A 12,593-nucleotide genomic window follows, 5' to 3' on the forward strand; every position below is an offset into this window, starting at 1 on the left:
ATTTAAACAGCCCCTTGCACACTCCCTTAGCGCCCCAACATTACCCACTAGCCTTCCCTAAGCTCCTTCATGATATCTCCCCCCTCCCCCTCCCACTGAAACGTCCACACACCCAGCTGGATTGAGCCACACACACACACAGTGGTGTAGTGGTGAATTTGGAAATGCAGGCGCTCATGGTGACAGTCTCCAAGGGCAGTCCAAAAATTTCAGGCAGCTGTGTCGATCCATATCAACGAACCCGTTCTAGGGGTTTTAATCTCTATCAGGAGCACGTCTTTGGTGAAGCGAACTGGTCTTAACTGGCCACGCCAGACCAAGTCATCCCAATCACTTCGCATCCCAACATGGAACAATACACTGTTGCTTGGAAAATTAATTCCCCCCACAGCTACGGTGAGGAGCAGGGCTGCCTCAGAGGGAGCAGGGAGCTCTGAGGGGGGTGGCAGATGACATCAGAGTCCCTGCTCACGGAAAAGCGCTGGGGCTGCGTCCCTGCGAGCCCTGCCTCCGCTCCACCACTGCTCCTGCTGTTGCGGAATCGCCATGTGGCGACCTGAGGTCTTGGAGCCCGGTTGCTTTCCGGGGAGGGGGCCCGCCAGGCGCCAGCCCGACACGTGCGTCCCTCCCGCCATCTCCCCCCCCCCCGCCAAACCCCGTCGCCCTTTTAAGGCGCCCCACTGGCCGCGCCCCTTTTAAGAAGCGCCGGAGCGGTGCATTGTGGAAGGAGGGAGTGGAATTTTGGAATGAAATGTAGCAAAGAAAGGAGCGGAGGGGGCGGGGAGCGCGGAGCGGCAACATTGTCGCCAGATCAAAGCGGGCGCGGGGGGGAGGCCGGGCGCGCCGCCGCCGCCGCCGCCCCTGGGTGCGCGCGTCTTGGGGCGGGATCGGGACCATGAGCCCCCGGCGGCGCCGGGCCGGAGCGGGGCCGAGGAGGTAGCCGCGGGCGGAGCAGCGGGCGGAGGACGCGACCCGGAGCGAGCAGCGGGGACGGCCGATGGGGCCCGCGGCGGTGGCTGCCGCTGCTGCCGCCGCCTGAACCTGGCGCCCGGCGGCGGCGCTGGCGGCGCTGGTGCCGAGTCCGCCCGAGCCGAGGCGCGGGAGCCGCAGCAGCCCCGGAGCGCCGGCCCGGCCTCCCGGCCCCACCCACGTCCCCACCCAGCCAGGTCTGGGCAGCGGAAGCCGCGGCGCGCCAGCAGTAGCGGCGGCGGCGGCGGCGGCTGCAGCGCCGCGCACAAAGCCAGCAGACATGAGGTCAGTACCTGCCGGGGCGCGCGCCTTTGTTGTCTGCGGCCGGGCCGGGCCGGGCCCCCCTCGGAGGAGCGGGGGGAGCGGGGGGGCAGGGGCAGCTCGCGCTGGGTCTTCGCCCCGAGGAAGCTGCAAGCCACAGATGGAATGGCTGCTGTGGATCCGCCCTTCCTTTTTCTTTAAAAACGCACACACGGGATGTCTTTCTTTTAAAAAGGGAAGGGGAGCTTGATCTCCCGAAGGAGCGGAAAGCGACTTAAGTACGCCTGCAAATGCAACGATTTGCCTCTCCTCCCCCCCCCCAAGTTAAAAAAGAATTGCTGCATTTCTGGCTCCCCCTCCCCACCCATGCACAGGAAGTGGGGCGGCTTTTCTGCCCCTGGGAAGGAGGAGACTTCACGTGGCAAAACCGAGCCCCCCGCCCCCACCCCAGGAGACGGAGAGTGGAAGCAGCTTGGTGTCTTTGTTTCTCTCCCCCACAAAAGTTGGGGAAATGCCTCCCCCCTTTTTGAAGAAGCGTTTCTGGTGTTTCTGCGAACCCCCTTCCCCGCGGAATTGGGACGCTGTTTAAGCTCCCCGCCCCGCCCCCAATATAGAAGGTGGGAAAGAACGACCTCTTTGCAGCTGCACCCTTGGAGAGGCGCTTGGAGCAGCTGATGACCCCCCATCTGTCATCCCCCTTCTTTCTTGAGTTAGAGCAAGGGGGGTGAATTGCCCCCCCCAGCTGATCTCCTTCGAAGTCATGCCTTTCAGTGTGGCTGCATTCCTCCCACCCCAACTTTAGACTGAGGGTGGGGGCGTCTTTTAAGATGGCAACAGTTTATTGGCATTGCACAATGGAAAGAAAGCAGCTTCTCAAAAAAAAGGTCATTGTGGGGGGGGGGGCAGTCACCCCCGGGGAAGGCAGCGCAGAGGAATAAGGAGGGGATCACCCTAGATGAGAGGAGGACTTCTTGTTTCACTCTCAGGAGGGTTTGTGAAGGCATTTCCTGTTGGACTTTGGGCATTTGGAGTCTGGGCCTTTCCTAGCTCTGCAAGCTCACTGGACTTCAGAATTGGGGGGGGGGGCTCCAAGGAATCACTTGAGGAGGGGAAACTCCTTTGATATGGTGTAAGTGGAGGGGATTCTCAAATGCTGAGGGGGGCGTGATCTTTGCGCGTGCCTAATGCCCACAGCTGTGGTGCATGCTGACTCCCCTACCTTCTTTACACCTGGCACCCCTAGTTTGGGGACGGTTCATCTCTGCATTACACGGTTCTAGTGATATTCATCATCTCAGGCAGCCTTCCCCAACCTGGTGCTCTCCAGATGTGTTGGACTAAAACTCCAGTGTGGCCAGTGAAGTAGTAGTAGAATGTGCACTTGAGCATGTGCAGAGTTCTCTTGCTACTTCATTGATTTACTTGCCACAGTGTCCTTCAGTGTTTTGAGGGTAACAAGAAGGGCTCTGAGGATGGAGGGGGTGACTTAAAAAAGACCCCAGCACCCACCCTGTCTCTTCAGAAGTGATGCTCAGAGTGCTGATATGGACAAGCCAGCTGAGAATCGCCAGGTCAGGAGCAGTTCAGCCTGAGGCAGCTTCCTGTGATTTCTTCTTGGCTCCCAGTCCCTTAGTCATGCCAAGCATGGCCTCCCCCACCTCAGTTGCCACACAGCCTGACCCTGGCCAGTTATCCTCCTCCTCCCACTCTGTTGAGCCTCTCCCCCTCCCCAAATTCAGCTGTGCCAAACTACCTGGGGTTGAAGCTGTTCTCCTCATCTTCTGAATTTTCCTGAAAGCTGCACCATCCCAGCCGGCCTGACATCCCCCACCCCAAAAGCAAAGGGAGTGGACAAAGGCAAAATTGTTTTTGGTTAAGCGTTCAGAAGAAATTCAGCCCCAAATGTAAATGAATAGTCGTAATAATATTTTATTATCTGTAAAACCAGCACTAGCCACTGCATTGTAATTAAATGTAAAAGAACGGTCCCTGCCTGCAGGCATATAATCCGAAAAGGGGGGGGGGAGTGCAGGGTGTGTTTGCGTTCAGCACCAGGAAGAGTCACTGTGTTTGTCATCTCTGCTGCAAGAGATGTGGAGTGCTGTGACGCCTTAAAGGCTGACAAATTTATTGCCGCCTGAGCTTTCGTAAGCGTAGCCTACTTCCATCAGATGACTGGTGATGGCTTTTTTTGGCTCATGCTGTGATAAGTTAGTCAGTCTTTAAGGTGCCATAGGGTTCTTTGTCTTGTTAGGAAAAAATGCAGGAGAAAGAAGGGAAGAGGTAGAATGTCATCCTCCTTCAGGAGTTTTGAAGAAAATAGGTTGTTCAGGTGTGTGTTTGGGGGTTTGGGTTTGTTTGTTTTTTTAGCAACAACAGGATACCTTGCCTGGGCTACTAGAGGACAGATGGGGCCCCATCTGACTCTGTGTGAGTTTGCCCCTGAATGGAAGGGGAGAACTCAGTGCCTGCTGAAGTGGGGAACATTAGCAAGTAACTCAAGAGGGAAAGTTTAACTTGCTCAACACACCATTTTACAGTTGTAAGCTCCATGGGGCAGGGATCTTGTCACTCTTGCCTGTGCTACATATGTTGATGGTACCATAAAAACAACCGTGGGAATAAGCACAGTTTGAAAAGCTGCTGCCTGTGGAAATTGGAATCTGGGGGAAGAGAGCCCCTATCCAGTAGCCCTGAAGGGCCCCTAAAGGTGGTGCATGCATCATTGTGTGTACTCCCCTGTCTCAAAACGTGGGGAGTGGCCCATGACCTTACACCACATGTCTTGTGATCCTGGTTATCTTAAGGACACAAAAGCTCCATTATATCAGACTGAGGATCCATGTAGTCCACTATCCTGTGTGGCCAGTTGGATGCCCTGGGAAACCCACATGCCAGGCATGAAGGGAAGTGGATTCTTAGTTGTTTGTCCCTAGCAGCTGGTGTTCAGAGGTACACTGCCTCTGTATATGGAAGTTCCATTTACCTATCATGGCCAAAAGGTGATCCTCCATTAATTTGTCTAATCCCCTTTTAGAGCCACATCTTGTGGGGGCGCATTTTATACGTTAGTTATGTGTTGTGTGAAGGACTTACTTTATAGGTCCTGTAAACCGCTCTTTAATTGCCTTGGGTGACTCCTACTTTTATGAGAACAGATCCAAGTCATAGGCAGACTTGTCCTCTCATTCCATGATTGTTAAGCTTACTCAGACTTTGTCCAAAGCTTTTTGGATGTCCGGGTATATAATGTCTACTGGAATGTTCCTGTCTCTGTGCTTATTGATGCCCTCAAAGAACTCCAAAAGGTTGATGAGATAGGACTGGCTTTTGTAGAAGCTATGCTGATTTTAACTTGGCAACCCTTGTTCTTCCAAATCAGGGATGGAGAATGTGCGGCCATCCAGAAGTTGTTGGACCGCAACTCCCATCACCTCTCACCATTGGCTATGCTGGCTAGGGCTGATGGAAGTTGCAGTCGCCCCATCCCTTTGGAACAAGCTGCCATCGGAGGTCCACCATGCTCCGTCATTGCAGGCTTTTAAGAAGGTCTTGAAAACACATTATTTTACCTTGGCCTTCTCTTAACATGACTGCTATTGTTGCTGTTACTGCTGTTATCATTGTTGCTGGTTTTGTTTTGTTTTTTATGTTTTTATCGCTTTTAATATTTTAACTGTTTTTATGTATTTTATTGCTGTGAGCCGCCTTGGGGGGGCTTCTGCCTTGAAAGGCAGCCAAGAAATGTTTTAAATAAATAAATAAATCCACCACATGGAGGGCCACCCATTCCAGGTGCTAAATGATTCTACCTGTAATAATGCTTTCCACCCATTTACCTGAAAGAGGTGCTGAGCTAACTGGCTTGTAATTTCCCTTGATGCCCTGTTTAAAACTGGGTTACACTGGTCCCCCCCTTTCTATGCTTACTTTTGTGAAAGGTCCTGCAGTTTCACATGTGAATTCATCCACACTCTGGGGTTCTTGCACAATCTTCTCTCAAGCCCCCACCCCTCCCATTGTCTGCCTGGATGAGCGAATATGAATAGGCTATGGAAGGTGCTGGGCGCCAGGCAAGAGACCCGCCTCTAAGGAATGTGGCTTGCAGCATTTTGCTGTGTCTCCATCACGTTTGACTAGAACCCTTGAGTTCTGTGATGAAAGTGATGCTGACCATTGGGAATGACTGGCTGGGGGAGCGGAATTGTTCTGGGGGCTGGAGGGCCTACATCAAAAAAGGGGGGTTGGCGCTGAATCCTGTGGAGAGGTGCCAGTTCTGATTTCTGGTATTTTCCCCTGGATATCATTGTCATCCCTGCAGTAGCACTGGGAGGGAAAGAGGTTTTTATTCCCTTTCTGCAGATGATATTACTGAGGCTGGAGGCAGGATACCTGCCACCAGACCTCACTGGCTTAGAAGAGCTGAGGCCACAGGGTGTTTCCTGACGTGTGAACCATTGAACTTCACTCCCCTGCTAGACCATCCTGTGGAATCAGAGGCTGGTTGTCATCCAGTGAATCTCTCCCTCGCCCCCCCAACCCTGCTCCTCTCCCTGGAGTGAGAATAGGTATGAATCGTAAAGCCTTTTTGTAAAGCAGTGAAAAGTGTTCCTGAGCTATGAATAACAGACCCCCGGCTCACAAACACATGATCACATTTTCCGTAGGCCCTGGGGTCATGGGATGGGGGATTTGCAACGTGTACACCTCTATTTTGTCTCCGCATCAGCAACAGACATTGTGGGTATGAGCAATGTCGTAGACAGTCAGCTTTTGGATCAGAACATCTTGTTTCCGTGCCTTGCAGCAGTATCTAGTGGTCAAAGCTTGAGGGAGGGAGGGAGGGAGGGAGGGAGGGAGGGAGGGCAGGAGAGGGTTCAACAGCTGTGGTGGGAGATGCCCCCTCATGCCTGCTACTTGGGGTCTCCTCCTGGTGTCTCTCAACAGCTGTGAGTGCTCCAGCTGTCAGGATCTGCATTGGGGGTGGGGAGGGTGGTGGTCTTGCAATCCACCCTCCCCAGCTCTTGTGGATGTCATTCATGTCAGTTTGGGGTACCTGGGGAAGCAAAGCAGTTTACTTAGACTGTGGGCTTTCCACCAATTCTTAAATACAAAGTTATCTGGGGCTGACAGGCAGAAGCCTTACTAGAAGGCACAGGACGTGGGTTATTTCAAGTGCTTGGCTGACCTAAACTTAGAACCCTTGGTGGTGATTTCAAATGGTGGTGAGAATTGACCCTGCAGAATTTTTACCCAAAAGGCAGTAGCAATTTTAGTTTAAACTTGCAACTTTTTTTTTGCTTCCTTTCGTGGTGCAAAGTCTCGTTCAAGAAGCAGCTTTTCTCCTCGTGCCTCAGTTTCTGGATCTGTAAAAATGGGTAACCCAGGCTAGGGACCAGAGAAATCTGCTGGCTTCTGGGCTTTGCAGTTTGTTCAATGGAGCTCCTTATTGGCTGCAAGTCTGAAACCACATTGAGTCTACAATTACCCAAATAGCAGGAAACAGCCCAGTAAATTTCCCCAGCTTCCCTTTTCCACTGTGTACATGGTGTGGGGGAGAGTGGGTGTGTAGGTTAACTGTTGGGCTCCCGGGGAGTTGTGGTGCATACTACCAGCCTTCAAAGGAGAGCTGTGGATCTAGGTTAGGAAATTGTGGGGCAGGTTACAATATATTAAAAAAAACAAAAGAATAGATGCATGATGTCAATTAAAATCAAGTAAAAAATAAAAATGCTAATTCCTGTTCTAAAGGTGCTTACTCTTAGCTCAGCTTTCCTCAACCTGGTGCCCTCCAGATGTGTTCAGCTACATCTCCCAGCATCCCCTAGCCAGCAAATATGGCTCAATATTTGCTATACACAAATAGAAATATCTCTAAACCCCTTCGAACAAGCAGCTGTTTTTCTCCAGAGAACCGTGTTCCGTAGTGGTGGGGCAGCTCCTAGAATGAACTTGTGGAACGCACCACCACAAGATGCTGCTGTGATCTGAGGGCACCCGATGCAGCCCACCTTGCTGAAGCTAAGCCAGCCTCGGTCTGGTCAGTGCTTGGATGGGGGACCACCAGGTTGCCTTGTGAATGCCTCCTTGAGTTACAAGGTGGGAAAAGGTGGGATGTGGAATGTACTAAATAAGTCCAATACAATAAGATGTGATTTTAAAAGGGGGGAGATTATATTCATGGAGGAGGGTAGGCTGTCACAGCCTTCCTCAGCCTGGTGCCCTCCAGATGTGTTGGAGGGCACCAACTCCCACTGGATGGGGGATGGGGGGAGTTGTAGTCCAACGCATCTGGAAAGCCCTAGGTTGGGGAAGGCTGGTCTGTCAACAACAACTATGCTCTGAGAGTTTAATGGAGCCCCCATATCCAGAGGCAGTCTACTTCCAAGTGCCAGGTGCTAGGGTCAGACAGCTTTGCTTCTGGGCTTCCCTGGCTGGCATCTTGGCTGGACACTGTTGGAAACAGGATGCTGGGTTAGATGGATCCAGCAGGGCAGTTCCTTTGAGATGACTGAGGGATGTTAAGACCCCAGCCCCATATGGGCTGGCTGGAAAATGGTAACCTCAGCCCCTCTGGAGCCAGAGTCCCTTTTCTTCACTGCTGACTAGCCACAGCCAGCCCCGGCATAGCCAAGAGGAGGGGCGGAGTGTGGCTTCGAAGCAGCGACAGCAGGCCCCAGCTCACTTTGCCTTTTCAATCCAGCACCAGGGTTTTGGCCTGGCCTGGCTACAAGGCTGCCCCCATTGCATTCTGAGCTGCTGGGCTTTTCCTGCCAGCAATGGGCATGGCTCTGTGGTGGAGCCCCTGTTTTGCATGCAGACGTTCCCAAGTTCGATCCCTGGCAGCATCTCCAGGCAAGACTGGAAAAACTGCTTGAAACCCTGGAGAGCCATGGCTGCCAGCCTGTGTTGACATTACTGGGGTGGATGGACCAAGGTTCCGACTCAGTATAAGGTGGCTTCTGGTGTTGCTCAGATGCTTGGAAACTGAGTTCAGTTGGGAGGTTCTGGGCCGGCTGCATTGTGACATGGCTCTGGTTCTGTTTGGCATGTCTCTAGGGGGTGACTGGTGTGCGGGCAGAGGGAGGGGAGACTGCGGCTGGGCCGGGCTACTTGCATCCGGGCTGCTGACAAAATGGGTCGCTCTGAAAGGTTGTGTGGGGGAGAGCTTGCCTGTCCAGTAGGGCTTGGCTGTGGCAGGGGCAGCTTTTGTCCCAACTTGTGCCCAGGCTCCCCCGTTCTCTCTACTGGAATGGAGAGAGGTGCCCCCTTGACCCACATGGGTGCTGCCAGCCTCCCCTGGCCATCGGAATTGGGCGTGTCCAGTTGGGCTGGGGTTGTAACCTCCTCCTGCCCTGGATCCCAGGAGCCTCATACCCCCTCCCCTCTCCTCTCTCCTGTGACCGGCTGCCCCTTCCCCTGACCAGTGTAGGCCATTGACTTTGCCTCCTAGTTGTCTCCCCCCGATCTTTAAGGCCAGCCTTGATGCCCTGAAAGCTGTGTGGATCTCTGCTGCAGTGTCCATGCATTGGGGTGTTCTTTGTTTTTGCCCCCCTGGGGAGCAGCAGCAGCAGCAGCCCTCTCTTGTCCTCCCCCCATTCTTTTCCTAAAATGTCCTGAGCTGGAGAAGCAGGAAAAGCGCCTCTCAGGAAGTGACTCAGCGTCTCAAATGCAGCCTGCCCAGGGGAGTGTGCAGTGGAGGAGGGCAGGGGGACGACGACTCAGGAATGGGACGCTGACATACCTCTTCTCCCCCCTCTCCCTTGGGAATCCCTTCCTCCTCTCCAGGAGTGAGTAGCGTCTGGATCAAGGAGCATGGCCCCACCCGCTCCACCGAAGACCTGTTTCTCAGCACTTCCCAGCTCTGGCCAGCCTTTGGGCTCCCTTATGTGTGCAGCCTTTTCCCCATGGGGGAACTGTGTGTTTTTCCCTTTGGTAGATCCTGGGTTTCAGTGCTTCTGCAGCTCCTCGTGCACCACCTGAAGGCAGCAGGCATGCAAGGAAGCTCAGGGATGGACAGATCGGGGCCTGCCTGGGGGACGCCACATACAAGGCTTTTTAGAGCACCACCCTGTACCTCTCCATAGAGCCGCTTGCATTTCCAAGGATGGAAGCAAATCCCACCCCCTCCCCGCCCCCCAGTCCTTGATGTTTTGGACCAGTTCTGGGGAGGGGGCTGGGAGGGGCTGCTTCCTGGCACTATGTCACTGATCCTTCTGTTGTGTGTACTTTCCTGAGAGGTATGGGCAAAAAACACGGACGGGGGTGCACATCTATAATGTGCAAGCAGCAGGTTGTGAACCTGAAATGCACCCCCACACACACTGTTCAGCACTGGGAGACCAAAGTTTCATCCCTTCTGGCAGGCCCACCCCAGCTCCTGATCCTCCGAAGAACAAAGAGGGGAAACATTCAACCAAGCTCAGGTGTGGAGGGGTGTTTGGGAGGGGGGCTTCCCAGAGTCCGCCTGGAGGGAGGGGAATAGAGATACTTTGCTTCCCCCCCTCCTGTCACATGCTCCTGGTCTTTGAGGTTCTGGCCTCTCTCTCTCTCTCTCTCTCTCTCTCCCCCCCCCCAGCATAATTTGCATTTTGGGAGATGGGGAGGCAAAACTACTCTTTTTCTGCCCCTGAAGTTTTGGGATGGGAGGGGCAAACGCTCATGTCCCCACCCTGCCCGAACCCCTTCCAAAGTCTCCTGCTGCTGGAGATGGTCGGAATGATGCCCCCTGCGCTGAGACTTCAGAGCTGGGCATCCTCTGCTTCCGACCCTTCCCCTTGGGAGACGTGCTTTTGCTTCCCTTTGGCAGAATCTCTCTCGGAAAGCCAAAGGCCCCTGCTCCTGACCCGCCCAAGAAAACCGAGGCCAAGCGTGCGGAGAAACCCAGGTGCGGGGGAATTTGGAGTGGGGGCGAGGGGCAGGGGAGAAGGGCTGGTACCACTGCTGCTTTGCTTCGCTCCTGGAAGGGGCTTGGATTCCCAGATCCTGCCTTTCTGGGGCCAACGTTCCCCATTCCTCCGCTTTGCACCTAAGGGCAGGGCCTCCAGCCCGGAGTAACTGGAGGCCACCTGCCGTGTTCAGCCTTCCTACTCTCATCCTGGTGCATGGAGGGGTGGGGAGGCCTCTTGAATTTGCTTTGGGCAGGGCCGGCCCTTCCGTTAGGCAGGGTGAAGCAGCTTCCTCAGGCAGCAGAAGCCGGGGTGGGGGCAGTCAGGGGGGTCAGTGGCAAAAGCCCTGCTGGCTGTTCCCCCTGGCACCGTCCCCCCCAGCTCATTCCCCTACTCTGCACCCTCTAAGCTAGCCTTGCTGCTCTCACGTGTAGTGGTCACCCGTGTGTGTGTGTGTGTGTGTGTGTGTGTGTGTGTGAGATTCCCCCCCCCCCCGCACATGGCTTCAAGTATGATGGCAGAGCCCAGGAACCTGAAATATCTTTCCAGCCCCATGGCTCTCTGTCTATTTGCAGATAACAAAGACGTACAACACAGCCAATTTCCCCCTCCCCCCTCACAACTTTTTAAAAAAACTTGAACAGGAAAGAGTAACATGGCAACAGCCCTGACTCACTGCCGTACCTGTTTGTCCGTTGCTCTCTTCTTGCAACCCCCTTCTCCCGCCCCCCCCCTGCTTCCAGCTCATTCATCTGGCATTTAGGGAGGGGCGGGGCGGGGGGATCTCTCTCCTGCACATCGCCTTGTGAACACCTACTGAGGGATCGGTTGGGTTGGGGAGAGGACAGGGGGACCAGGAGCGTAGGGCGCTTGGGGGGGGCATTGTCCTTGCTGGGGTGGGGGTGGAGGCGGAGGCAGGATGTCTCCTGGCCCTTCCCAGTAACTGTCTTGCATTCCCACATTCAGCACAGATCCGTCCCGGTCTTCAGACATACCCTTATATGGGCAAAGGCTGCTATTTTTCTCCCCCCTTCCTGCTCCTTCCTGCTCTTAAACGCTCTCCTCAGCCCTTCCAGGTGCTACTTTCTCCCCCCACCCCCCACCAGGCCTGATCCTCTCTTCTAGGCTTTGCCAGAGGAGAGAAGGTGCGGCCCCTTGTACTTTGCCGAGAGAGGAAAGCAGGGTGTGCGGGTTTGCTACGCTTGCCCCCTGATTCTCCACATCCGAGCCCCCGCTTGCTTGTTTCCTCAGAAAGGGTTCCTCTCTAGGGCCGTCCCAGGGTTATCTGTGGCTGCTGGGACTGGGGTGGGGGGATTTGGCATGGAGCCTGTGGTGCTATCGCTTGGCCTCTGGCCTGGCATTGGCGGCACCAGCCATTGCTGACTCCCCCCCCCCCAGCACGCACTCCCTTCCTAGACCTGGGCACTGCTTGGCAGCAGTTGTGGGAGTTCAGAGTGGCTTGCATCCCCCGTGCCCTGCTGGGCATCATGCCCGCTCTTGGAGACTCCTGCCTATCCTGCTAAGCCCCTCTTCTCCCTTTTTGCCCTCGAGGCCTCAGTAAGTAGAAGCTACTGTCTCTCTCCTCCCCCCCACTGCATTCCCCCTCAATGCAGAGGGGGAACTAAGGCCCAAGAAACAGAGGGGTTTGCCCAAATGGACACGGGAGTCCTGCTGCTGCCCGCCTTCCTCTTCCTCCCCCCTCCGTGGAGTTATGACAGGAAGGTGGTTTATGCTGTAATTTTGTGCCCCAGGATTCTTGGCCAAGTGTTTCCAAATCGGATGCAGCCTTCCTCCCTTTTGTAGGCGCGCGCACGCGTGTGTGTGTGTGTGTGTGTGTAAGAGAGAGTAAAACTGACCTTTGGTCTGGGGCCTGCAGTATTTCCCCTTTGCCCCCCAAATGCAAACAAACTTTTGCCAGGAAGAGAGATGGCTGGAGAGCCAGGGGTGGTTGCAAAGAGAGAAGGCACTGACTGGCTCAGGCCTTTTGACCAGCCCTCGGTAACTTCTTTCCAGGTTGGAGGCATGTCCAAGGATTCTGGGAAACCTGGCACGGGTTTCTGAAGTGGTTTCTGGGAGATCTGGCATTGGCAATATACATTAAAGGTGGCCTAGAAATCATTTTAGATAGGTTAGATAGATATGCAGGGCTCATGGGAGCATAGCCCCAGAACCAGGGTCAAATGAAATGCCAGTGTCCTCTAGAACCAGACCAACAGACTGGCTCCATAATGCCGGAGAATGGCTTTGCATGGACTTCGGTGACCATGAGGGAGTTGCACGGTTCCCCCTCGGTGGGTTGTGCCCACACAGCAGTTGTAAAGCCAGAGCTCTGGGCTTCAGTCTTTTGCAGTGTTTTGGATGTTTGGTTAAAAAAAAAAAAAGAGGTAGTATTAGGAACGTACGGTTTCCTACCTTGCGTCACTGCAGCCGTGGTAAAATTGTGAAGTGTCCCAGGACGTGCCAGAATCAGTCATG

General features: G+C 54.4%; 1 protein-coding gene across 5 annotated transcripts in view; it reads left to right on the plus strand.

The window, feature by feature from the left end:
* Nucleotides 1-1,201: 1,201 nt before the first annotated feature.
* Nucleotides 1,202-12,593, plus strand: part of VASP (vasodilator stimulated phosphoprotein) — a 30,521-nt gene continuing 19,129 nt past the window's right edge. For 2 of the 5 annotated variants that reach the window (XM_084814626.1, XM_084814627.1), the window contains exon 1: nt 1,202-1,254. In XM_084814626.1, the coding sequence (XP_084670752.1) occupies nt 1,250-1,254 (5 nt within the window). In that variant the 5' untranslated portion in view covers nt 1,202-1,249. Of the gene's footprint in view, nt 1,255-9,457; nt 9,657-9,811; nt 10,118-12,593 lie in introns of those variants that run through there. The other 3 variants (XM_084814622.1, XM_084814623.1, XM_084814625.1) reach the window with 2 other exon arrangements.

The sequence above is a fragment of the Heloderma suspectum genome, chromosome 10 (assembly GCF_057233095.1).
Source record: "Heloderma suspectum isolate Gila_16-S chromosome 10, 16-S_ref, whole genome shotgun sequence".
Classification (NCBI taxonomy): Eukaryota; Metazoa; Chordata; class Lepidosauria; order Squamata; family Helodermatidae; genus Heloderma; species Heloderma suspectum.